General features: G+C 40.9%; 2 protein-coding genes across 3 annotated transcripts in view; both read right to left on the bottom strand.

The window, feature by feature from the left end:
- Positions 1–747: 747 nt before the first annotated feature.
- Positions 748–21,396, bottom strand: LOC133607185 (thy-1 membrane glycoprotein). The gene is made up of 4 exons (XM_061961649.2): positions 20,797–21,396; positions 20,658–20,699; positions 7,592–7,918; positions 748–2,064 (listed from the first exon to the last, which is right to left on the bottom strand). The coding sequence occupies exons 2-4, from the start codon at positions 20,692–20,694 to the stop codon at positions 1,973–1,975; spliced, it is 456 nt and encodes a 151-aa protein (XP_061817633.1). The 5' UTR covers positions 20,695–20,699; positions 20,797–21,396; the 3' UTR covers positions 748–1,972.
- Positions 21,397–26,721: 5,325 nt separating this feature from the next.
- LOC133607186 (scaffold protein ILK-like) overlaps positions 26,722–27,246 on the bottom strand; it is a 38,037-nt gene continuing 37,512 nt past the window's right edge. For both annotated transcript variants that reach the window (XM_061961651.1, XM_061961650.1), the window contains exon 13: positions 26,722–27,082. In XM_061961651.1, the coding sequence (XP_061817635.1) occupies positions 26,933–27,082 (150 nt within the window). In that variant the 3' untranslated portion in view covers positions 26,722–26,932. The remainder of the gene's footprint in view (positions 27,083–27,246) is intronic.

The following is a 27,246-nucleotide window of genomic DNA, read 5'->3' as shown; positions in this document are numbered from 1 at the left end:
AGCTGTTTTTATTTGTTACGGGTGAGTGACGTGGAAGAAAAGCAGAAGGCTGACACTCCAGCTTCTCTTTTTATTTATTACAAGTGAGTGACGTGGAAGAAAAGAGGCAGGCCTACACTCCAGTAGCTCTTTTTATTTGTTACACATGAGTGACATGGAAGAAAAGCAGCTGTTTTTATTTGTTATGCGTGAGTGACGTGGAAGAAAAGCAGCCAGGCCTACACTCCAGTAGCTCTTTTTATTTGTTACACATGAGTGACATGGAAGAAAAGCGGCAGGCCGACGCTCCAGCAGCTGTTGCAATTTGTTACGCCTGAGTGACGTGGAAGAAAAGCAGCAGGCAGACACTCCAGAAGTTGTTTTTATTTATTACGCGTGAGTGACATGGAAGAAAAGCAGAAGGCCAACACTCCAGCTGCTCTTTTTATTTATTACAGGTGAGTGACGTGGAAGAAAAGCGGCAGGCCGACACTCCAGCAGCTTTTTTTATTTGTTACGCGTGAGTGACGTGGAAGAAAAGCAGCCAAACCTACACTCCGGCAGCTCTTTTTATTTGATACATATGAGTGACATGGAAGAAAAGCGGCAGGCAGACAGCAGCTGTTTTTATTTGTTACGCGTGAGTGACATGGAAGAAAAGAAGTAGGCCGACACTCCAGCAACTCTTTTTATTTGTTACACGTGAGTGACGTGGAAGAAAAGTGACAGGCCGACACTCCAGCAGCTGTTTTTATTTGTTACGCGTGAGTGACGTGGAAGAAAAGTGACAGGCCGACACTCCAGCAGCTGTTTTTATTTGTTACGCGTGAGTGACGTGGAAGAAAAGCAGAAGGCCGACACTCCAGCAGCTCTTTTTATTTGTTACACGTGAGTGACATGGAAGAAAAGCAATAGGCCGACACTCCAGCAGCTCTTTTTATTTATTACAAGTGAGTGACGTGGAAGAAAAGCGGCGGGCCGACACTCCAGCAGTTGTTTTTATTTGTTACGCGTGAGTGACGTGCAAGAAAAGCAGCGGGCCTAGACTCCAGCAGCTCTTTTTATTTGTTACACATGAGTGACATGGAAGAAAAGCGGCAGGCAGACAGCAGCTGGTTTTATTTGTTACGTGTGAGTGACATGAAAGAAAAAAAGTAGGCCAACACTCCAGCAACTCTTTTTATTCGTTACACGTGAGTGACGTGGAAGAAAAGAGGCAGGCAGACACTCCAGCAGCTGTTTTTATTTGTTATGCGTCAGTGACATGGAAGAAAAGCAGTAAGCTGGCACTCCAGCAACTCTTTTTATTTGTTACACGTGAGTGACATGGAAGAAAAGGGGCATGCAGACATTCCAGCAACTCTTTTTATTTGTCACGCGTGAGTGACATGGAAGAAAAGCGGCAGGCCGACACGCCAGTAACTCTTTTTATTTGTTACACGTGAGTGACGTGGAAGAAAAGCAGCAGGCCGACACTCCAGCGGCTAATTTTACTTGTTACGCGTGAGTGACATGGAAGAAAAGCGGCAGGCAGACGCTCCAGCAGCTTTTGGTATATGTTATGCGTGAGTGACGCGGAGGAAAAGCAGCAGGCCGACACTCCAGCAGCTGTTTTTATTTGTTATGCGTCAGTGACATGGAAGAAAAGCAGTAAGCTGGCACTCCAGCAACTCTTTTTATTTGTTACACGTGAGTGACATGGAAGAAAAGCGGCAGGCAGACACTCCAGCAGCTGTTTGTATTTGTCACGCGTGAGTGACATGGAAGAAAAGCGGCAGGCCGACACGCCAGTAACTCTTTTTATTTGTTACACGTGAGTGACGTGGAAGAAAAGCAGCAGGCCGACACTCCAGCGGCTAATTTTACTTGTTACGCGTGAGTGACATGGAAGAAAAGCGGCAGGCAGACGCTCCAGCAGCTTTTGGTATATGTTATGCGTGAGTGACGCGGAGGAAAAGCAGCAGGCCGACACTCCAGCAGCTCTTTTTATTTGTTACGCGTGAGTGACGTGGAAGAAAAGCAGCAGGCCAACACTCCAGCAGTTCTGCAGGATCAGACTGACAGCACAACATCGGACAAGTTGATCTGCAGACAAACAACGGTCTTGTCAGAGGATCTTTGTATTTATAAACAGCAGAGTGCTCTTACCATATAGATGATCTTTGACTAGTGTTTTTTTGCAGTTTTATTCTAAACAACAGACTGTTACTGTCATATAGAGGATCTCTGACTAGCGTTTTACATTAGATGCCTAAAACAGCAGAGTGCTCCTGTTGTATAAAATATCTTTGACGAGTGTTTTTTTGCAGTAGATTTTTTTAAAGAAGACAGTTCCTGTCACATAGATGATCTATGGTTAGTGTTTTTTGCAGTAGATTTAAAAATATATATATATAGTTCCTGTCATGTAGATTATCTTTGACTAGTGTTTTTGCAGTAGATACCTAAAAACAGCAGAGTTCCTGTCATATAGAGGATCTTTGACTAATGTTTTGCAATGTTTTATAAACAGCAAAGAGTTCCTGTCATATAGAGAGGATCTTTGACCAGTGTTTTGCAGTATTTCTTTTAAACATCAAGATAGTTCCTGTCATGTAGATGATCTTTGTGTAGTGTTTTTGCAGAATATATTTTAAGCAAAAAGATAGTTCCTGTCATGTAGAGGATCTTTGACTAGTATTGTATGCAGTAGATACCTAAAAACAGCAGAGCTCCTGTCATATAGAGGATCTTTGACTAATGTTTTGCAACGGTTTTTAAACAGCAAAGAGTTCCTGTCATATAGAGAGGATCTTTGACTAGTGTTTTGCAGTAATTTTTTAAAACATCAATATAGTTCCTGTCATGTATATGATCTTTGAGTAGTGTTTTTGCAGAATATATTTTAAACAACAAGATAGTTCCTGTTATGTAGAGGATCTTTGACTAGTATTGTTTGCAGTAGATACCTAAAAGCAGCAGAGCTCCTGTCATATAGAGGATCTTTGACTAATGTTTTGCAACAGTTTTTAAACAGCAAATAGATCCTGACATATAGAGGATCTTTGACTAATGTTTTGCAGTAGATTTCTAAAAGCAGCAGAGCGCTCCTACCAAATAGAGCATATTTTTTTGCGTTACATAGAGAATCTTTGGCTAGTTAACTGAAAACAGCAGAGTGCTCCTGTCATATCGAGGATCTTAGACCAGTGTTTTTTGCAGCATTGTTTTTCAACAACAGATAGTTTGTGTCTATTAGAGGATCTTTGACTAGTGTTTTGCTGTAGATTCCTAAAAACAGCAAAGTGCTCTGTCAAATAGAGGATCTTTTTTGCATCATATAAAGGATCTTTGATTAGTGTAAGATACAGCAGAGTGATACAAACAGCAGAGTGCTCCTGTCATATACAGGATCGTTGTTTTGAAAACAGCAGAATTCCGGTTTTAAAGGATCTTTGACAAGTGTTTTGCTGTAGTTACCTAAAAACAGCAGAGTGCTCCTGTCATTTCAAGGATCTTTGATTAGTGTTTTTGTAAACAACAGACAGTTCCTGTCTATTCAGGGATATTTTGCTAGTGTTTTGCAACATATTCCTAAAAACAGCAGTGTACTCCTGTCAAATAAAGGATCTTTGTTGCTAAATATAGCAAAATGCTCCTGTCATTTAGAGGATCTTTGACTTGTGTTAGATACCCTAAAACAGCTGAGTGCTCCAGTCATTTAGGGGATCTTTGACTAGAGTTTTGCTGCAGTTTCCTAAAAACAGCAATGTGTCTCTGTCATTTAGAGGATCTTTGATTAATATTAGATACCTAAAAATAGCAGAGTGCTCCTATCAAATCAAGGATCTTTGATTAGTGTTTTTGCAGCAGTTTTGTAAACAACAGATAGTTCCTGTCTATTACGGGATCTTTAACTAGTGTTTTGCAGTAGATTCCTAAAAACAGCAGTGTACTCCTGTAAATAAAGGATCTTTGTTGTTTAAAAACGGCAAAATGCTCCTGTCATTTAGAGGATCATTAACCAGTGTTTTGCAGTAGATATCTAAAAACAAAAGGGTGCTCCTGTCATATAAAGGATCTTTGACTATCATTTTTGGCAGGAGATATCTAAAAACAAAAGAGTGAAGAAGAAATCCTGTCAAATAGAGGATCTTTGACTATCATTTTGGCAGTAGATATCTAAAAACAGCAGAGGGCTCCTGTCACTAAGAGGATCTTTGACTATAATTTTTGGCAGTAGATGCCTAAAAACAAAAGAGTGTTCCTGTCATATAGAGGATCTTTGACTGTCATGCTGGCAGTAAATATCGAAAAACAGCAGAGGGCTTTTGTCATATAGAGGATCGTTGACTGTGCGAGATACCTAAAAACTGCAGCGTGCTCATGCCATATAGAGGATCTTTGACTAGTGTTAAGATAACTAACAACAGTAGTGCTCCTGTCATATAGAGGATCTTTGTCTAGTGGTTTTGCAGCATTTCTTTTTTAAACAACAGAGAAATCCTGTCACACAGAGGATCTTTGACTACAATTTTGGCAGTAGATCTCTAAAAACAGCAGAGGGCTCCTGTCACACAGAGGATCTTTGACTATCATTTTGGCAGTAGATATATAAAAACAGTCAAGGGCTCCTGTCGTATAGAAGATCTTTGACTATAATTTTTGGCGGTAGATTCCTAAACACAGCAGAGTGCTCCTGTCGTATAGAGGATCTTTGTCTAGTGGTTTTGCAGCATTTATTTTTTAAACAACAGAGAAATCCTGTCAAATAAAGGATCTTTGACTATAATTTTTGGCGGTAGATTCCTAAACACAGCAGAGTGCTCCTGTCATATAGACGATCTTTGACTATAATTGTTGGCGGTAGATTCCTAAACACAGCTGAGTGCTCCTGTCATATAGAGGATCTTTGACTATATTTTTTGGCGGTAGATTCCTAAACACAGCAGAGTGCTCCTGTCATATAGAGGATCTTTGACTATAATTTTTGGGGGTAGATTCCTAAACACAGCAGAGTGCTCCTGTCATATAGAGGATCTTTGGCTATAATTTTTGGTGGTAGATTCCTAAACAAAGCAGAGTGCTCCTGTCATATAGAGGATCTTTGACTATACATTTTTGGCGGTAGATTCCTAAACATAGCAGAGTGCTCCTGTCATATAGAGGATCTTTGACTATAATTTTTGGCGGTAGATTCCTAAACACAGCAGAGTGCTCCTGTCATATAGAGGATCTTTGACTATAATTGTTGGCGGTAGATTCCTAAACACAGCAGAGTGCTCCTGTCATATAGAGGATCTTTGACTATAATTTTTGGCGGTAGATTCCTAAACACAGCAGAGTGCTCCTGTCATATAGAGGATCTTTGGCTATAATTTTTGGTGGTAGATTCCTAAACAAAGCAGAGTGCTCCTGTCATATAGAGGATCTTTGACTATACATTTTTGGCGGTAGATTCCTAAACATAGCAGAGTGCTCCTGTCATATAGAGGATCTTTGACTATAATTTTTGGCGGTAGATTCCTAAACACAGCAGAGTGCTCCTGTCATATAGAGGATCTTTGACTATAATTGTTGGCGGTAGATTCCTAGACACAGCAGAGTGCTCCTGTCATATAGAGGATCTTTGACTATAATTGTTGGTGGTAGATTCCTAAACACAGCAGAGTGCTCCTGTCATATAGAGGATCTTTGTCTAGCGGTTTTGCAGCATTTCTTTTTTTAAACAACAGAGAAATCCTGTCACATAGAGGATCTTTGACTATCATTTTGGCAGTAGATATCTAAAAACAGCAGAGGGCTCCTGTCACACAGAGGATCTTGGACTATCATTTTGGCAGTAGACATATAAAAACAGTCAAGGGCTCTTGTCATATAGAGGATCTTTGACTATAATTTTGGCAGTAGACATATACAAACAGTCAAGGGCTCTTGTCATATAGAGGATCTTTGACTATCATTTTGGCAGCAGACATATAAAAACAGTCAAGGGCTCCTGTCATGTAGAGGATCTTTGACTATCATTTTGGCAGTAGACATATAAAAACAGTCAAGGGCTCCTGTCATTTAGAGGATCTTTGACTATCATTTTGGCAGTAGAAATATAAAAACAGTCGAGGGATCCTGTCATATAGAGGATCTTTGACTATCATTTTGGCAGTAGACATATAAAAACAGTCAAGGGCTCCTGTCATATAGAGGATCTTTGACTATCATTTTGGCAGTAGACATATAAAAACCGTCGAGGGCTCCTGTCATATAAAAGATCTTTGACTATAATTTTTGGCGGTAGATTCCTAAACACAGCAGAGTGATCCTGTCATATAGAGGATCTTTGACTATAATTTTTGGTGGTAGATTCCTAAACACAGCAGAGTGCTCCTGTCATATAGAGGATCTTTGACTATAATTTTTGGTGGTAGATTCCTAAACACAGCAGAGTGCTCCTGTCATATAGAGGATCTTTGTCTAGTGGTTTTGCAGCATTTATTTTTCAAACAACAGAGAAATCCTGTCAAATAGAGGATCTTTGACTATAATTTTTGGCGGTAGATTCCTAAACACAGCAGAGTGCTCTTGTCATATAGAGGATCTTTGACTATAATTTTTGGTGGTAGATTCCTAAACACAGCAGAGTGCTCCTGTCATATAGAGGATCTTTGACTATAATTGTTGGCGGTAGATTCCTAAACACAGCAGAGTGCTCCTGTCATATAGAGGATCTTTGACTATAATTGTTGGTGGTAGATTCCTAAACACAGCAGAGTGCTCCTGTCATATAGAGGATCTTTGACTATAATTGTTGGCGGTAGATTCCTAAACACAGCAGAGTGCTCCTGTTATATAGAGGATCTTTGACTATAATTGTTGGTGGTAGATTCCTAAACACAGCAGAGTGCTCCTGTCATATAGAGGATCTTTGTCTAGCGGTTTTGCAGCATTTCTTTTTTTAAACAACAGAGAAATCCTGTCACATAGAGGATCTTTGACTATCATTTTGGCAGTAGATATCTAAAATCAGCAGAGGGCTCCTGTCACACAGAGGATCTTTGACTATCATTTTGGCAGTAGACATATAAAAACAGTCAAGGGCTCTTGTCATATAGAGGATCTTTGACTATAATTTTGGCAGTAGACATATACAAACAATCAAGGGCTCTTGTCATATAGAGGATCTTTGACTATCATTTTGGCAGCAGACATATAAAAACAGTCAAGGGCTCCTGTCATGTAGAGGATCTTTGACTATAATTTTGGCAGTAGACATATAAAAACAGTCAAGGGCACCTGTCATTTAGAGGATCTTTGACTATCATTTTGGCAGTAGAAATATAAAAACAGTCGAGGGATCCTGTCATATAGAGGATCTTTGACTATCATTTTGGCAGTAGACATATAAAAACAGTCAAGGGCTCCTGTCATATAGAGGATCTTTGACTATCATTTTGGCAGTAGACATATAAAAACCGTCGAGGGCTCCTGTCATATAAAAGATCTTTGACTATAATTTTTGGCGGTAGATTCCTAAACACAGCAGAGTGATCCTGTCATATAGAGGATCTTTGGCAGTAAAGTGTATAAAAACAAAAAAAGCGTTGAATGCTTGTGGTTTCGGGTGCATTCCCCTCACCTCTCTCCACGGTAACGCTGGCGCCCGCGCCGGTTATTTTGCACAAGTACGTGGTGTTGTGCAGCAACTTGTCCGTGAAGCCTTTCAGCGTCATCCGGTAGCCGTGAGGCTCCAACTCCGTCACCTCGCTCTTGCCCCTGAACCGGGACTCGGCCGGTAAACCGGACACGTTGGCGTTGATGAGCGACTCCTTGGAGCCGGAGGACCAGGAGAACTGGTAGCTGCTGATCTGGTTGGCCTTGGCCTTCACCCGGCAGTCCACTCTCAGGTTGTCGTCGTCCTCGATGCACACCTTGATGAGCTCACACCGGGCTGCCGTCAGCAACGCTGCCGGGGGAACACCCACAGAAAGTTAGCATGTTAACAGTTAGCATGTATCACGTATCCAATTCATACGACTATAGCGTACACATTTAAAAGTAGCTAAATGGTTAGCAAGCTAACAGTTAGCATTTGTCAAGTAGCAAGTTGTGACTCTGAGGTGTTCGGCTGTAATATTGGCTGAAAAAGTTAGCATGTACATTTAGCAAGTGACTAGTAAAAGTTAGCATGTCAACAGTTAGCATGTATCACATATCCAATTCATACGACTATAGCGTACACATTTAAAATTAGCTAACTGATTAGCAAGCTAACTGATTAGCAAGCTAACAGTTAGCATTTGTCAAGTAGCAAGTTGTGACTCTGAGGTGTTCGGCTGTAAAATTGGCTAAAAAAGTTAGCATGTACATTTAGCAGGTGACTAGTAAAAGTTAGCATGTCAACAGTTAGCATGTATCACGTATCCAATTCATACGACTATAGCGTACATGTTTAAAAGTAGCTAAATGGTTAGCAAGCTAACAGTTAGCATTTGTCAAGTAGCAAGTTGTGACTCTGAGGTGTTCGGATGTAAAATTGGCTGAAAAAGTTAGCATGTACATTTAGCAAGTGACTAGTAAAAGTTAGCATGTCAACAGTTAGCATGTATCACGTATCCAATTCACACGACTATAGCGTACACATTTAAAATTAGCTAACTGATTAGCAAGTTAACTGATTAGCAAGCTAACAGTTAGCATTTGTCAAGGACCAAGTTGTGACTCTGAGGTGTTCGGATGTAAAATTGTTTGAAAAAGTTAGCATGTATATTTAGTGAGTGACTAGTAAAAGTTAGCATGTTAACAGTTAGCATGTATCACGTATCCAATTCATACGACTATAGCGTACACATTTAAAATTAGCTAACTGATTAGCAAGCTAACAGTTAGCATTTGTCAAGCACCAAGTTGTGACTCTGAGGTGTTCGGATGTAAAATTGGCTGAAAAAGTTAGCATGTACATTTAGCAAGTGACTAGTAAAAGTTAGCATGTTAACAGTTAGCATGTATCCAATTCATACGACTATAGCGTACACATTTAAAATTAGCTAACTGATTAGCAAGCTAACAGTTAGCATTTGTCAAGTACCAAGTTGTGACTCTGAGGTGTTCGGCTGTAAAATTGGCTGAAAAAGTTAGCATGTACATTTAGCAAGTGACAAGTAAAAGTTAGCATGTTAACAGTTAGCATGTATCACACATCCAATTCATACGACTATAGCGTACGCATTTAAAATTAGCTAACTGATTAGCAAGCTAACTTATTAGCAAGCTAACAGTTAGCATTTGTCAAGCACCAAGTTGTGACTCTGAGGTGTTCGGATGTAAAATTGGCTAAAAACGTTAGCATGTACATTTAGCAAGTGACTAGTAAAAGTTAGCATGTCAACAGTTAGCATGTATCACGTATCCAATTCATACGACTATAGCGTACGCATTTAAAATTAGCTAACTGATTAGCAAGCTAACAGTTAGCATTTGTCAAGTACCAAGTTGTGACTTTGAGGTGTTCGGCTGTAAAATTGGCTAAAACCGTTAGCATGTACATTTAGCAAGTGACTAGTAAAAGTTAGCATGTCAACAGTTAGCATGTATCACGTATCCAATTCATACGACTATAGCGTACACATTTAAAATGAGCTAACTGATTAGCAAGCTAACTGATTAGCAAGCTAACAGTTAGCATTTGTCAAGTACCAAGTTGTGACTCTGAGGTGTTCGGCTGTAAAATTGGCTAAAAACGTTAGCATGTACATTTAGCAAGTGACAAGTAAAAGTTAGCATGTCAACAGTTAGCATGTATCACGTATCCAATTCATACGACTATAGCGTACACATTTAAAATTAGCTAACTGATTAGCAAGCTAACAGTTAGCATTTGTCAAGTACCAAGTTGTGACTCTGAGGTGTTCGGCTGTAAAATTGGCTGAAAAAGTTAGCATGTACATTTAGCAAGAGACTAGTAAAAGTTAGCATGTCAACAGTTAGCATGTATCACGTATCCAATTCATACGACTGTAGCGTACGCATTTAAAATTAGCTAACTGATTAGCAAGCTAACTTATTAGCAAGCTAACAGTTAGCATTTGTCAAGTAGCAAGTTGTGACTCTGAGGTGTTCGGCTGTAAAATTGGCTAAAAACGTTAGCATGTACATTTAGCAAGTGACTAGTAAAAGTTAGCATGTCAACAGTTAGCATGTATCACGTATCCAATTCATACGACTATAGCGTACGCATTTAAAATTAGCTAACTGATTAGCAAGCTAACAGTTAGCATTTGTCAAGTACCAAGTTGTGACTCTGAGGTGTTCGGCTGTAAAGTTGGCTGAAAAAGTTAGCAGGTAGATTTAGCAAGTGACTAGTAAAAGTTAGCATGTCAACAGTTAGCATGTATCACGTATCCAATTCATACGACTATAGCGTACGCATTTAAAATCAGCTAACTGATTAGCAAGCTAACTTATTAGCAAGCTAGCAGTTAGCATTTGTCAAGTAGCAAGTTGTGACTCTGAGGTGTTCGAATGTAAAATTGGCTGAAAAAGTTAGCATGTACATTTAGCAAGTGGCAAGTAAAAGTTAGCATGTTAACAGTTAGCATGTATCACGTATCCAATTCATACGACTATAGCGTACGCATTTAAAATTAGCTAACTGATTAGCAAGCTAACTTATTAGCAAGCTAACAGTTAGCATTTGTCAAGTACCAAGTTGTGACTCTGAGGTGTTCGGATGTAAAATTGGCTGAAAAGGTTAGCATGTATATTTAGCGAGTGACTAGTAAAAGTTAGCATGTTAACAGTTAGCATGTATCACGTATCCAATTCATACGACTATAGCGTACATGTTTAAAAGTAGCTAAATGGTTAGCAAGCTAACAGTTAGCATTTGTCAAGTACCAAGTTGTGACTCTGAGGTGTTCTGCTGTAAAATTGGCTGAAAAAGATAGCATGTACATTTAGCAAGTGACAAGTAAAAGTTAGCATGTCAACAGTTAGCATGTATCACGTATCCAATTCATACGACTATAGCGTACACATTTAAAATTAGCTAACTGATTAGCAAGCTAACAGTTAGCATTTGTCAAGTACCAAGTTGTGACTCTGAGGTGTTCGGCTGAAAAATTGGCTGAAAAAGTTAGCATGTACATTTAGCGAGTGACTAGTAAAAGTTAGCATGTTAACAGTTAGCATGTATCCAATTCATACGACTATAGCGTACATGTTTAAAAGTAGCTAAATGGTTAGCAAGCTAACAGTTAGCATTTGTCAAGTACCAAGTTGTGACTCTGAGGTGTTAGGATGTAAAATTGGCTGAAAAAGTTAGCATGTACATTTAGCAAGTGACAAGTAAAAGCTAGCATGTTAACAGTTAGCATGTATCACATATCCAATTCATACGACTATAGCGTACACATTTAAAATGAGCTAACTGATTAGCAAGCTAACTTATTAGCAAGCTAGCAGTTAGCATTTGTCAAGTAGCAAGTTGTGACTCTGAGGTGTTCGAATGTAAAATTGGCTGAAAAAGTTAGCATGTACATTTAGCAAGTGGCAAGTAAAAGTTAGCATGTTAACAGTTAGCATGTATCACGTATCCAATTCATACGACTATAGCGTACGCATTTAAAATTAGCTAACTGATTAGCAAGCTAACTTATTAGCAAGCTAACAGTTAGCATTTGTCAAGTACCAAGTTGTGACTCTGAGGTGTTCGGCTGTAAAATTGGCTGAAAAAGATAGCATGTACATTTAGCAAGTGACAAGTAAAAGTTAGCATGTCAACAGTTAGCATGTATCACGTATCCAATTCATACGACTATAGCGTACACATTTAAAATTAGCTAACTGATTAGCAAGCTAACAGTTAGCATTTGTCAAGTACCAAGTTGTGACTCTGAGGTGTTAGGATGTAAAATTGGCTGAAAAAGTTAGCATGTACATTTAGCAAGTGACAAGTAAAAGCTAGCATGTTAACAGTTAGCATGTATCACATATCCAATTCATACGACTATAGCGTACACATTTAAAATTAGCTAACTGATTAGCAAGCTAACAGTTAGCATTTGTCAAGTACCAAGTTGTGACTCTGAGGTGTTCGGATGTAAAATTGGCTGAAAAAGTTAGCATGTACATTTAGCAAGAGACTAGTAAAAGTTAGCATGTCAACAGTTAGCATGTATCACGTATCCAATTCATACGACTGTAGCGTACGCATTTAAAATTAGCTAACTGATTAGCAAGCTAACTTATTAGCAAGCTAACAGTTAGCATTTGTCAAGTAGCAAGTTGTGACTCTGAGGTGTTCGGCTGTAAAATTGGCTAAAAACGTTAGCATGTACATTTAGCAAGTGACTAGTAAAAGTTAGCATGTCAACAGTTAGCATGTATCACGTATCCAATTCATACGACTATAGCGTACGCATTTAAAATTAGCTAACTGATTAGCAAGCTAACAGTTAGCATTTGTCAAGTACCAAGTTGTGACTCTGAGGTGTTCGGCTGTAAAGTTGGCTGAAAAAGTTAGCAGGTAGATTTAGCAAGTGACTAGTAAAAGTTAGCATGTCAACAGTTAGCATGTATCACGTATCCAATTCATACGACTATAGCGTACGCATTTAAAATCAGCTAACTGATTAGCAAGCTAACTTATTAGCAAGCTAGCAGTTAGCATTTGTCAAGTAGCAAGTTGTGACTCTGAGGTGTTCGAATGTAAAATTGGCTGAAAAAGTTAGCATGTACATTTAGCAAGTGGCAAGTAAAAGTTAGCATGTTAACAGTTAGCATGTATCACGTATCCAATTCATACGACTATAGCGTACGCATTTAAAATTAGCTAACTGATTAGCAAGCTAACTTATTAGCAAGCTAACAGTTAGCATTTGTCAAGTACCAAGTTGTGACTCTGAGGTGTTCGGATGTAAAATTGGCTGAAAAGGTTAGCATGTATATTTAGCGAGTGACTAGTAAAAGTTAGCATGTTAACAGTTAGCATGTATCACGTATCCAATTCATACGACTATAGCGTACATGTTTAAAAGTAGCTAAATGGTTAGCAAGCTAACAGTTAGCATTTGTCAAGTACCAAGTTGTGACTCTGAGGTGTTCTGCTGTAAAATTGGCTGAAAAAGATAGCATGTACATTTAGCAAGTGACAAGTAAAAGTTAGCATGTCAACAGTTAGCATGTATCACGTATCCAATTCATACGACTATAGCGTACACATTTAAAATTAGCTAACTGATTAGCAAGCTAACAGTTAGCATTTGTCAAGTACCAAGTTGTGACTCTGAGGTGTTCGGCTGAAAAATTGGCTGAAAAAGTTAGCATGTACATTTAGCGAGTGACTAGTAAAAGTTAGCATGTTAACAGTTAGCATGTATCCAATTCATACGACTATAGCGTACATGTTTAAAAGTAGCTAAATGGTTAGCAAGCTAACAGTTAGCATTTGTCAAGTACCAAGTTGTGACTCTGAGGTGTTAGGATGTAAAATTGGCTGAAAAAGTTAGCATGTACATTTAGCAAGTGACAAGTAAAAGCTAGCATGTTAACAGTTAGCATGTATCACATATCCAATTCATACGACTATAGCGTACACATTTAAAATGAGCTAACTGATTAGCAAGCTAACTTATTAGCAAGCTAGCAGTTAGCATTTGTCAAGTAGCAAGTTGTGACTCTGAGGTGTTCGAATGTAAAATTGGCTGAAAAAGTTAGCATGTACATTTAGCAAGTGGCAAGTAAAAGTTAGCATGTTAACAGTTAGCATGTATCACGTATCCAATTCATACGACTATAGCGTACGCATTTAAAATTAGCTAACTGATTAGCAAGCTAACTTATTAGCAAGCTAACAGTTAGCATTTGTCAAGTACCAAGTTGTGACTCTGAGGTGTTCGGCTGTAAAATTGGCTGAAAAAGATAGCATGTACATTTAGCAAGTGACAAGTAAAAGTTAGCATGTCAACAGTTAGCATGTATCACGTATCCAATTCATACGACTATAGCGTACACATTTAAAATTAGCTAACTGATTAGCAAGCTAACAGTTAGCATTTGTCAAGTACCAAGTTGTGACTCTGAGGTGTTAGGATGTAAAATTGGCTGAAAAAGTTAGCATGTACATTTAGCAAGTGACAAGTAAAAGCTAGCATGTTAACAGTTAGCATGTATCACATATCCAATTCATACGACTATAGCGTACACATTTAAAATTAGCTAACTGATTAGCAAGCTAACAGTTAGCATTTGTCAAGTACCAAGTTGTGACTCTGAGGTGTTCGGATGTAAAATTGGCTGAAAAAGTTAGCATGTACATTTAGCAAGTGACAAGTAAAAGCTAGCATGTCAACAGTTAGCATGTATCACATATCCAATTCATACGACTATAGCGTACACATTTAAAATTAGCTAACTGATTAGCAAGCTAACAGTTAGCATTTGTCAAGTACCAAGCTGTGACTCTGAGGTGTTCAGATGTAAAATTGGCTGAAAAAGTTAGCATGTATATTTAGCGAGTGACTAGTAAAAGTTAGCATGTTAACAGTTAGCATGTATCCAATTCATACGACTACAGCGTACGCATTTAAAATTAGCTAACTGATTAGCAAGCTAACTGATTAGCAAGCTAACAGTTAGCATTTGTCAAGTACCAAGTTGTGACTCTGAGGTGTTCGGATGTAAAATTGGCTGAAAAATTAGCATGTACATTTAGCAAGTGACTAGTAAAAGTTAGCATGTCAACAGTTAGCATGTATCACGTATCCAATTCATACGACTATAGCGTACACATTTAAAATTAGCTAACTGATTTGCAAGCTAACAGTTAGCATTTGTCAAGTACCAAGTTGTGACTCTGAGGTGTTTGGCTGTAAAATTAGCTAAAAACGTTAGCATGTACATTTAGCAAGTGGCTAGTAAAAGTTAGCATGTTAACAGTTAGCATGTATCACGAATCCAATTCATACGACTATAGCGTACGCATTTAAAATGAGCTAACTGATTAGCAAGCTAACTGATTAGCAAGCTAACAGTTAGCATTTGTCAAGTACCAAGTTGTGACTTTGAGGTGTTCGGATGTAAAATTGGCTGAAAAAGTTAGCATGTACATTTAGCAAGTGACTAGTAAAAGTTAGCATGTTAACAGTAGCATGTATCACATATCCAATTCATATGACTATAAATTAGCTAAAAAAAAAAAAAAAAAAGTTAGCATGCTAACAATTAGCATCCGTCAAGTTCCAAAATGTGACTCTGAGATGTTTCAACTTATATTCAATTGAATAGACTGCAAAGACAAGATATTTAACGTTCAAACTGGAAAAGTTTGTTATTTTTTGCAAATATTAGCTCATTTGGAATTTGATGCCTGCAGCATGTTTCAAAAAAGCTGGCACAAGTGGCAAAAAAGACTGATAAAGTTGAGGAATGCTCATCAAACACTTATTTGGAACATCCCACAGGATGAACAGGCTAATTGGGAACAGGTGGGTGCCATGATTGGGTATAAAAGCAGCTTCCATGAAATGCTCAGTCATTCACAAAGAAGGACGGGGCGTCAACATATGCCTGAGCAAATTGTTGAACAGTTTAAGAACAACATTTCTCAACCAGCTATTGCAAGGAATTTAGGGATTTCACCATCTACGCTCCGTAATATCATCAAAAGGTTCAGAGAATCTGGAGAAATCACTGCAGGTAAGCGATGATATTACGGATCTTGGATCCTTGAGGCGGTACTGCATCAAAAGTGACATCAGTATGTAAAGGATATCACCACATGGGCTCAGAAACTGTTAAAAAAAACCCCACAAAATACAGTTTGTCGCTACATTTGTAAGTGCAAGTTAAAACTCTACTCTGCAAAGCCACAGCCATTTATCAACAACACCCAGAAATGCTACTGGCTTCACTGGGCCCGAGCTCATCTAAGATGGACTGATGCAAAGTGGAAACGGTGTCCTGTGGTCCGACGAGTCCACATTTCAAATGGTTTTTGGAAACTGTGGACGTCCAATGAGGAAAAGAACCATCCGGATTGTTCTAGGCGCATAGTGTAAAAGCCAGCATGTGTGATGGTATGGGGGTGTATTAGTGCCCAGGGCATGGGTAACTTACACATCTGTGAAGGCACCATTAATGCTGAAACACATGTTGCCATCCAAGAAACGTTGTCATGGACGCCCCTGCTTATTTCAACAAAACGATGCCAAGTCTGGACACCCCTGATCCGAGGTATAGTACACTTATTAAAGATTTTTTTAAAAACCTTCTTAATTATGAGTTAACAATGCGATTAATCACCATTAATCATCCATTTGTCAACAAATGCCTGAGCAAATAGTTTAAGAACAACATTTCTCAAGCAGCTATTGCAAGGAATTTAGGGATTTCACCATCTACGCTCCGTAATATCATCAAAAGGTTCGGAGAATCTGGAGAAATCACTGCAGGTAAGCGATGATATTACGGATCTTGGATCCCTGAGGCGGTACTGCATCAAAAGTGACATCAGTATGTAAAGGATATCACCACATGGGCTCAGAAACTGTTAAAAAAAAACCCCACAAACTACAGTTTGTCGCTACATTTGTAAGTGCAAGTTAAAACTCTACTATGCAAAGCCACGGCCATTTATCAACAACACCCAGAAATGCTACTGGCTTCACTGGGCCCGAGCTCATCTAAGATGGACTGATGCAAAGTGGAAACGGTGTCCTGTGGTCCGACGAGTCCACATTTCAAATGGTTTTTGGAAACTGTGGACGTCCAATGAGGAAAAGAACCATCCGGATTGTTCTAGGCGCATAGTGTAAAAGCCAGCATGTGTGATGGTATGGGGGTGTATTAGTGCCCAGGGCATGGGTAACTTACACATCTGTGAAGGCACCATTAATGCTGAAACACATGTTGCCATCCAAGGAACGTTGTCATGGACGCCCCTGCTTATTTCAGCAAAACGATGCCAAGTCTGGACACCCCTGATCCGAGGTATAGTACACTTATTAAAGATTTTTTTAAAAACCTTCATAATTATGAGTTAACAATGCGATTAATCACCATTAATCATCCATTTGTCAACAAATGCCTGAGCAAATAGTTTAAGAACAACATTTCTCAACCAAGCTATTGCAAGGAATTTAGGGATTTCACCATCTACGCTCCGTAACATCATCAAAAGGTTCAGAGAATCTGGAGAAATCACTGCAGGTAAGCGATGATATTACGGATCTTGGATCCCTGAGGCGGTACTGCATCAAAAGTGACATCAGTATGTAAAGGATATCACCACATGGGCTCAGAAACTGTTAAAAAAAAAACCCACAAACTACAGTTTGTCGCTACATTTGTAAGTGCAAGTTAAAACTCTACTATGCAAAGCCACGGCCATTTATCAACAACACCCAGAAATGCTACTGGCTTCACTGGGCCCGAGCTCATCTAAAGTTAAAAGTTAAAGTACCAATGATTGTCACACACACACTAGGTGTGGCGAGATTATTCTCTGCATTTGACCCATCACCCTTGATCACCCCCTGGGAGGTGAGGGGAGCAGTGGGCAGCAGCGGTGGCCGCGCCCGGGAATCATTTTGGTGATTTAACCCCCAATTCCAACCCTTGATGCTGAGTGCCAAGCAGGGAGGTAATGGCTCCCATTTTTATAGTCTTTGGTATGACTCGGCCGGGGTTTGAACTCACAACCTACCGATCTCAGGGCGGACACTCTAACCACTAGGCCACTGAGTAGGTCATCTAAGATGGGCTGATGCAAAGTGGAAACGGTGTCCTGTGGTCCGACGAGTCCACATTTCAAATGGTTTTTGGAAACTGTGGACGTCCAAGGAGGAAAAGAACCATCCGGATTGTGCTAGGCGCGTAGTTGAAAAGCCAGCATGTGTGATGGTATGGGGGTGTATTAGTGCCCAGGGCATGGGTAACTTACACATCTGTGAAGGCACCATTAATTCCCATCCAAGGAACGTTGTCATGGACGCCCCTGCTTATTTCAACAAAACGATGCCAAGTCTGGACACCCCTGATCCGAGGTATAGTACACTTCTTAATTAAGAGTTAACAATGCGATTAATCACCATTAATCATCCAAGCAACGTCATCATGGACGCCCCTGCTTATTTCAGCAAGACGATGCTGAAATGCTTGTCGAAAGGAAAGGCCATGTAACACAGTGGTAAAAATGCCCCAGTGTGAACATGAAATATCTTGTCTTTGCAGTCTATTCAGTTGAATATAAGTTGAAAAGGACTTACAAGTCATTGTATTCTCTTTTTATTTATCATTTATTTTGTAGTTGTGTCATCGGATTTGCGGCCTCATGTTTTGGACACTCGGGTGAAGAGAGGGGCGGAGCTTTCTACCGATCACCACCTGGTGGTGAGTTGGCTGCGATGGTGGGGGAGGATGCCGGACAGACCTGGCAGGCCCAAACGCATTGTGAGGGTTTGCTGGGAACGTCTGGCAGAGTCTCCTGTCAGAGAGACTTTCAATTCCCACCTCCGGAAGAACTTTGAACATGTCACGAGGGAGGTGCTGGACATTGAGTCCGAGTGGACCATGTTCCGCGCCTCTATTGTCGAGGCGGCTGATTGGAGCTGTGGCCGCAAGGTAGTTGGTGCCTGTCGTGGCGGTAATCCTAGAACCCGTTGGTGGACACCGGCGGTGAGGGATGCCGTCAAGCTGAAGAAGGAGTCCTATCGGGTTCTTTTGGCTCATAGGACTCCTGAGGCAGCAGACAGGTACCGACAGGCCAAGCGGTGTGCGGCTTCAGCGGTCGCGGAGGCAAAAACTCGGACATGGGAGGAGTTCGGTGAGGCCATGGAAAACGACTTCCGGACGGCTTCGAAGCAATTCTGGACCACCATCCGCCGCCTCAGGAAGGGGAAGCAGTGCAGTGTCAACACCGTGTATGGTGAGGATGGTGTTCTGCTGACCTCGACTGCGGAAGTTGTGGATCGGTGGAGAGAATACTTCGAAGACCTCCTCAATCCCACCAACACGTCTTCCTATGAGGAAGCAGTGCCTGGGGAATCTGTGGTGGGCTCTCCTATTTCTGGGGCTGAGGTTGCTGAGGTAGTTAAAAAGCTCCTCTGTGGCAAGGCCCCGGGGGTGGATGAGATCCGCCCGGAGTTCCTTAAGGCTCTGGATGCTGTGGGGCTGTCTTGGTTGACAAGACTCTGCAGCATCGCGTGGACATCGGGGGCGGTACCACTGGATTGGCAGACCGGGGTGGTGGTTCCTCTCTTTAAGAAGGGGAACCGGAGGGTGTGTTCTAACTATCGTGGGATCACACTCCTCAGCCTTCCCGGTAAGGTCTATTCAGGTGTACTGGAGAGGAGGCTACGCCGGATAGTCGAACCTCGGATTCAGGAGGAACAGTGTGGTTTTCGTCCTGGTCGTGGAACTGTGGACCAGCTCTATACTCTGGGCAGGGTCCTTGAGGGTGCATGGGAGTTTGCCCAACCAGTCTACATGTGTTTTGTGGACTTGGAGAAGGCATTCGACCGTGTCCCTCGGGAAGTCCTGTGGGGAGTGCTCAGAGAGTATGGGGTATCGGACTGTCTGATTGTGGCGGTCCGCTCCCTGTATGATCAGTGTCAGAGCTTGGTTCGCATTGCCGGCAGTAAGTCGGACACGTTTCCGGTGAGGGTTGGACTCCGCCAAGGCTGCCCTTTGTCACCCATTCTGTTCATAACTTTTATGGACAGAATTGCTAGGCGCAGTCAAGGCGTTGAGGGTATCTGGTTTGGTGGCTGCAGGATTAGGTCTCTGCTTTTTGCAGATGATGTGGTCCTGATGGCTTCATCTGGCCAGGATCTTCAGCTCTCGCTGGATCGGTTCGCAGCCGAGTGTGAAGCGACTGGGATGAGAATCAGCACCTCCAAGTCCGAGTCCATGGTTCTCGCCCGGAAAAGGGTGGAGTGCCATCTCCGGGTTGGGGAGGAGATCTTGCCCCAAGTGGAGGAGTTCAAGTACCTCGGAGTCTTGTTCACGAGTGAGGGAAGAGTGGATCGTGAGATCGACAGGCGGATCGGTGCGGCGTCTTCAGTAATGCGGACGCTGTATCGATCCGTTGTGGTGAAGAAGGAGCTGAGCCGGAAGGCAAAGCTCTCAATTTACCGGTCGATCTACGTTCCCATCCTCACCTATGGTCATGAGCTTTGGGTTATGACTGAAAGGACAAGATCACGGGTACAAGCGGCCCAAATGAGTTTCCTCCGCCGGGTGGCGGGGCTCTCCCTTAGAGATAGGGTGAGAAGCTCTGTCATCCGGGGGGAGCTCAAAGTAAAGCCGCTGCTCCTCCACATGGAGAGGAGCCAGATGAGGTGGTTCGGGCATCTGGTCAGGATGCCACCCGAACGCCTTCCTAGGGAGGTGTTTAGGGCACGTCTGACCGGTAGGAGGCCGCGGGGAAGACCCAGGACACGTTGGGAAGACTATGTCTCTCGGCTGGCCTGGGAACGCCTCGGGGTCCCACAGGAAGAGCTGGACGAAGTGGCTGGGGAGAGGGAAGTCTGGGCTTCCCTGCTTAGGCTGCTGCCCCCGCGACCCGACCTCGGATAAGCGGAAGAAGATGGATGGATGGATGGATTTATTTACACAACGTGACAACTTCACCGCTTTTGGGTTTTGGATCTTTAAATGTATGCGCCCCAAAAAGTTTGGACACTGCACGACGTATTGATGCTCACCTGCCAGGACGCCGCACACAAACACAGACGGCAGCATGATGACTTTGAGGGACACAACAATGGTTTATCACAACAAATGTCAAATCCAGTGCTTTTTTTTAAAATGTATTATTTATTTATTTTCAATCAGAGGACTTACCTGAGGTCAGAGCGGGACGATGATGCTGCAAGTCTCAGTGATGCAGAGCAAAAACACTTCCGAGGACGAGGGGGGGGTGCAGGTGGGGAGAGGGGAGGGATGTCAAATAAAGGACGCAGCTGGTTGTGTTCATCAATAATATGGCGTTGTTGACTTCGTCTCTTTCATTTTAACGAATGTAATAGATAGATCTCAAGAAAAAAACAAATGGATTGGAGTAGTTTTCACAAGTCACGTGTGACCGGCTGGTCCTGATGCTGCGTCATCCTGCAGGGTGCACGTGACAATCAGCCGCTTACTTTCGTTTTCTTTTCCGAATGACGACATTGGAGTGATTAATTAATGCAGTTATTGTTATTGTTTAGTCACACGGTCAAATGTAGTCAAAATAGGAACTTAAACATCTTTAAAAGTGTCGGCGACTGTTGTGTGTCCCCCCCCTATATAAGTCCGCGTGAAACCGGATGTGGCTGCATAAAGTCGATCATGGCTTTGACAATTAATCATACTGAAGATTACGTTACTAAACCAGACGTTATTATTTTGCTGGGTAAACATTGTACATCGTGACAATTCAACGAATATTGGGTTAGTGATATATAAATACGTCTGAAGGAGGGACAACAAACACGGAAATGGGACATGAAAATGGCGGCGCGTCAAGGACGACAAGGAACTATTTGAAGAAGGTAAAAGTTTTACAGTCATTTGTTTTTCCACTTTAATGGGAACGTTTTATTTGATAAGTTATATTTTTATGCGGTATAACAAAGAAGAGAAATCATATAGGAACTAAATTTCCGGAAGTTGTTGTTGTTTTACCGGAAATGTTTGTACAAGTACTTTTTGACAAGACGGACTATTTTTTTATGAGGCAAACGTTCAAAATGACCACTTTGTTTCATACAAATGTATATTTTGAATATAACATTTGTGGTGTTATCTGTTATGCCTTTATTTTGATATAGCATACAGGATGTCGGGGACCGGATGTTACGTAATTACGCTTGATGTTGTGACACAGGAAATCCTATGATAGACTGAGGCTAGTCGGAATAAAAGATTTGCTTGCATAAACCGTCTGATCATTAAAACCCATACCTCGACAACATTTTTCTTAAACAAAACTGTTTAGGTTGTGTGACAAAAAAAACGCAACCGTAAATCCGGACTAATCTTTGGGATCCTTCGCTCCTATTGGCTGTCTCCTATTGACTGTCTCCTATTGGCTGTCTCCTCAGATAGGTGTACGCCCACTCCGAGGCGCCAAATTCATACTATGGAATTGTGCTACAATAATGCATCCATTAAATTCAGTCGACAATTAATCCCACCGAGGATTACGTTACCAAACCAGACATTATTATTTCGCTGGGTAAACATTGTACATCGTGACGACTCAAACAATATTGGGTTAGTGATATATAAATACGTCTGAAGGAGGGACAACAAACACGGAAGTAGGATATGAAAATGGCGGCGCGTCAACTTGGACGGCAAGGAACCATTTGAAGAAGGTAAACGTTTTATAGTCTTTTTTTTTTCAATATAATGTGAACATTTTATATTGTATATGTTTATACACTATAACAAAGAAGACAAATCATATAGGAACTACATTTCCGGAAGTTGTTGTTGTTTTACCGGAAATGTTTGCACAAGTACTTTTTGACAAGACGGACTATTTTTTATGAGGTAAACGTTCAAAATCGCCACTTTGTTTCATACAAATGTGTATTTTAAATTCAACGCTTTTTCTTAAAGAAAACTGTGTAGGTTGTGTGACAAAAAAATGCAAACGCAACCGTAAATCCGGACGAATCTTTGGGATCCTTCGCTCCTATTGGCTGACTCCTATTGGCTGTCTCCTATTGGCTGTCTCCTCAGATAGGTGTACGCCCACTCCGAGGCGCCAAGTTCATACTATGGAATTTTGCTACAATAATGCATCCATTAAATTCAGTCGACAATTAATCCCACCGAGGATTACGTTACCAAACCAGACATTATTATTTTGCTGGGTAAACATTGTACATCGTGACGACTCAAACAATATTGGGTTAGTGATATATAAATACGTCTGAAGGAGGGACAACAAACACGGAAGTAGGATATGAAAATCGCGGCGCGTCAACTTGGACGGCAAGGAACCATTTGAAGAAGGTAAACGTTTTATAGTCATTTTTTTCCCAATATAATGTGAACATTTTATTTTATATTGTATATGTTTACACTATAACAAAGAAGACAAATCATATAGGAACTTTCATTTCCGGAAGTTCTTGTTGTTTTACCGGAAATGTTTGCACAAGTACTTTTTGACAAGACGGACTATTTTTTATGAGGTAAACGTTCAAAATCGCCACTTTGTTTCATACAAATGTGTATTTTCAATTATACGATTTTATTAAACAAAACCGTTTAGTTTGTGTGACAAAAAATGCAAACGCAACCGTAAATCCGGACGAATCTTTGGGATCCTTCGCTCCTATTGGCTGTCTCCTATTGGCTGTCTCCTATTGGCTGTCTCCTATTGGCTGTCTCCTATCTGCTGTCTCCTATTGGCTGTCTCCTCAGATAAGTGTACGCCCACTCCGAGGCGCCAAGTTCATAGTATGGAATTGTGCTACAATAATGCATCCATTAAATTCAGTCGACAATTAATCCCACCGAGGATTACGTTACAAAACCAGACATTATTATTTTGCTGGGTAAACATTGTACATCGTGACGAGTCAAACAATATTGGGTTAGTGATATATACAGGTAAAAGCCAGTAAATTAGAATATTTTGAAAAACTTGATTTATTTCAGTAATTGCATTCAAAAGGTGTAACTTGTACATTATATTTATTCATTGCACACAGGCGGATGCATTCAAATGTTTATTTCATTTAATTTTGATGATTTGAAGTGGCAACAAATGAAAATCCAAAATTCCGTGTGTCACAAAATTAGAATATTACTTAAGGCTAATACAAAAAAGGGATTTTTAGAAATGTTGGCCAACTGAAAAGTATGAAAAAGAAAAATATGAGCATGTACAATACTCAATACTTGGTTGGAGCTCCTTTTGCCTCAATTACTGCGTTAATGCGGCGTGGCATGGAGTCAATGAGTTTCTGGCACTGCTCAGGTGTTATGAGAGCCCAGGTTGCTCTGATAGTGGCCTTCAACTCTTCTGCGTTTTTGGGTCTGGCATTCTGCATCTTCCTTTTCACAATACCCCACAGATTTTCTATGGGGCTAAGGTCAGGGGAGTTGGCGGGCCAATTTAGAACAGAAATACCATGGTCCGTAAACCAGGCACGGGTAGATTTTGCGCTGTGTGCAGGCGCCAAGTCCTGTTGGAACTTGAAATCTCCATCTCCATAGAGCAGGTCAGCAGCAGGAAGCATGAAGTGCTCTAAAACTTGCTGGTAGACGGCTGCGTTGACCCTGGATCTCAGGAAACAGAGTGGACTGACACCAGCAGATGACATGGCACCCCAAACCATCACTGATGGTGGAAACTTTACACTAGGCTTCAGGCAACGTGGATCCTGTGCCTCTCCTGTCTTCCTCCAGACTCTGGGACCTCGATTTCCAAAGGAAATGCAAAATTTGCTTGGTTGGGTGATGGTTTGGGGTGCCATGTCATCTGCTGGTGTCTGTCCACTCTGTTTCCTGAGATCCAGGGTCAACGCAGCCGTCTACCAGCAAGTTTTAGAGCACTTCATGCTTCCTGCTGCTGACCTGCTCTATGGAGATGGAGATTTCAAGTTCCAACAGGACTTGGCGCCTGCACACAGCGCAAAATCTGCCCGTGCCTGGTTTACGGACAATGGTATTTCTGTTCTAAATTGGCCCGCCAACTCCCCTGACCTTAGCCCCATAGAAAATCTGTGGGGTATTGTGAAAAGGAAGATGCAGAATGCCAGACCCAAAAACGCAGAAGAGTTGAAGGCCACTATCAGAGCAACCTGGGCTCTCATAACACCTGAGCAGTGCCAGAAACTCATCGACTCCATGCCACGCCGCATTAACGCAGTAATTGAGGCAAAAGGAGCTCCAACCAAGTATTGAGTATTGTACATGCTCATATTTTTCATTTTCATACTTTTCAGTTGGCCAACATTTCTAAAAATCCCTTTTTTGTATTAGCCTTAAGTACGGTAATATTCTAATTTGTGACACACGGAATTTTGGATTTTCATTTGTTGCCACTTCAAATCATCAAAATTAAATGAAATAAACATTTGAATGCATCAGTCTGTGTGCAATGAATAAATATAATGTACAAGTTACACCTTTTGAATGCAATTACTGAAATAAATCAAGTTTTTCAAAATATTCTAATTTACTGGCTTTTACCTGTATATACGTCCGAAGGAGGGACAACAAACACGGAAGTGGGACATGAAAATGGCGGCGCGTCAAGGACGACAAGGAACTTTTTGAAGAAGGTAAAAGTAGGGATGATGTTTGATAAGAAATGATCGAGTTCGAGCCCATTATCGAATCCTCTTATCGAACCGATTCCTTATCGATTCCCTTATCGAATCCAGATAGGTGTTTGTATATGGAAAAAAACACAATATTTGGTTGAACAAAAGCTCACTTTTATTTTATAAGAATAAAATAAAATAAATAAATAAATATTGACTGTTACCCCCTGAAAAAATTAAATAAATAAATATTGACTGTTGTTACCCAAAGTATATTAAGTGGGATTTTTCGGAAAAACAAATATATACAGTAACACAAAAACAACCTGTCTCTGTGATCACTATAGGTGTATAAATACTAATATAGTGTTAAATAAAATCAGTCCCTTGGGCACAAAACTGGAAATAATACAGCTCTCCAAAAAGTGCACTTCTGCTGCTATTGGAACATACTAACTACACACACTAAGAACACCACAGTCATCAATCAACAATTCTTCTTCCAAAAAATTATTTCGATGGTGGAAATACACGACTGGCAGCCATTTTAAGTCCTCAAAACATCAATTGACACAGTGCACAAACATCGTTTTTCAATAAACATCTTAGTATCAAATTTGACCACTTTCCACCTTAATATTGAGTTATATAAACAAGTTAAAACATATTTATCTTTTCCAAGGCTTGTAAGAGCTAACACAACTTGTCTACTTCTCAATTGTCTCATGAACTGAACTGACGTCGCCGACCCGGAAGTGCCCAAACTAATGACGCGTAGTATTTTCATATCGCCACAAGGTGTCAGTAAGAGTCTACAATTAAATGGGCATAACACTCGAATCCCTTTTTGAGAACCGGTTGGTTCTTTATTCAAATCCCTGGGAACGAATCCCGTCCCACAGGAAATGCCCTGTGGGACGGGATTCGTTCCCAGGGATTCGAATAAAGAACCAACTCTTTTTCTTTACTATAGTGGCCTCGATAACGGGAACCGGTTCTCAAAAAGGGATTCGAGTCCATGGAATCGGTTCTTTTCTTATCGAACAACCGGGAGAACCGGTTTCGAACATCATCCCTAGGTCAAAGTTTTACAGTAATTTTTTTCCACTGTAGTGGGAAGATTTTATTTTCATATGTTATATGTTTATGTGGTATAACAAAGAAGACAAATCATATAGGAACTAAAATTCCGGAAGTTGTTGTTTTACCGGAAATGTTTGTACAAGTACTTTTTGACAAGACCACTATTTTTTATGAGGCAAACGTTCAAAATGACCACTTTGTTTCATACAAATGTATATTTTAAATACAACAAAACTGTTTAGGTTGTGTGACAAAAAAACGCAAACGCAACCGTAAATCCGGACTAATCTTTGGGATCCTTCGCTCCTATTGGCTGTCTCCTATTGGCTGTCTCCTATTGGCTGTCTCCTCAGATAGGTTTACGCCCACTCCGAGGCGCCATATTTGAAAAGAAGCACATAGAGAAACATAAACATAAATATAAAACCTTTATTGCATTGCTGTTTGGTTGCTGGAGTACCAAAATCATATTTATACACAATCGTTATTTGTACAAGTGACTAATCAGTCACTTGAGTCTTCCACAAAAAAAGTCGGTGACGACTTAAATTAGGACGGTATATTTACTGGGTGGTTAAAGTGACATTATTTACAGTCGCACAGCAGATACTTGATAGGCCTGGCGTTTACTTGTCTTGCATTTTCTCCAAGATGGGCACGATCATGTCAAACTTGGGTCTCTTGGCGGCGTCCTCGTTCATGCAAAGCCTCATCAGTTTGCAGATGTGAGGAGAGATCCCCGGCGGGATGGTCGGCCGCAGGCCCTCCAGAGACACCTGAGACCAGGAAGGGAACGCGGGAGCTATTTTTAGGCATCGGTGTCAGCTGCTCCTCAAGTACAGCAAAGCATTCCTGTCATATTTGATGATCTTTGTATAGTGTTTTTGCACTAAGTGCTTAAAAACAGCAGAGTGCTCCTGTTATATGAATGACGGGTGGC

Source organism: Nerophis lumbriciformis, linkage group LG09, assembly GCF_033978685.3.
Source record: "Nerophis lumbriciformis linkage group LG09, RoL_Nlum_v2.1, whole genome shotgun sequence".
Taxonomy (NCBI): Eukaryota; Metazoa; Chordata; class Actinopteri; order Syngnathiformes; family Syngnathidae; genus Nerophis; species Nerophis lumbriciformis.
The sequence above is the reverse complement of the archived record's forward strand: the minus strand, read 5'-3'. Positions and strand labels throughout refer to the sequence as shown.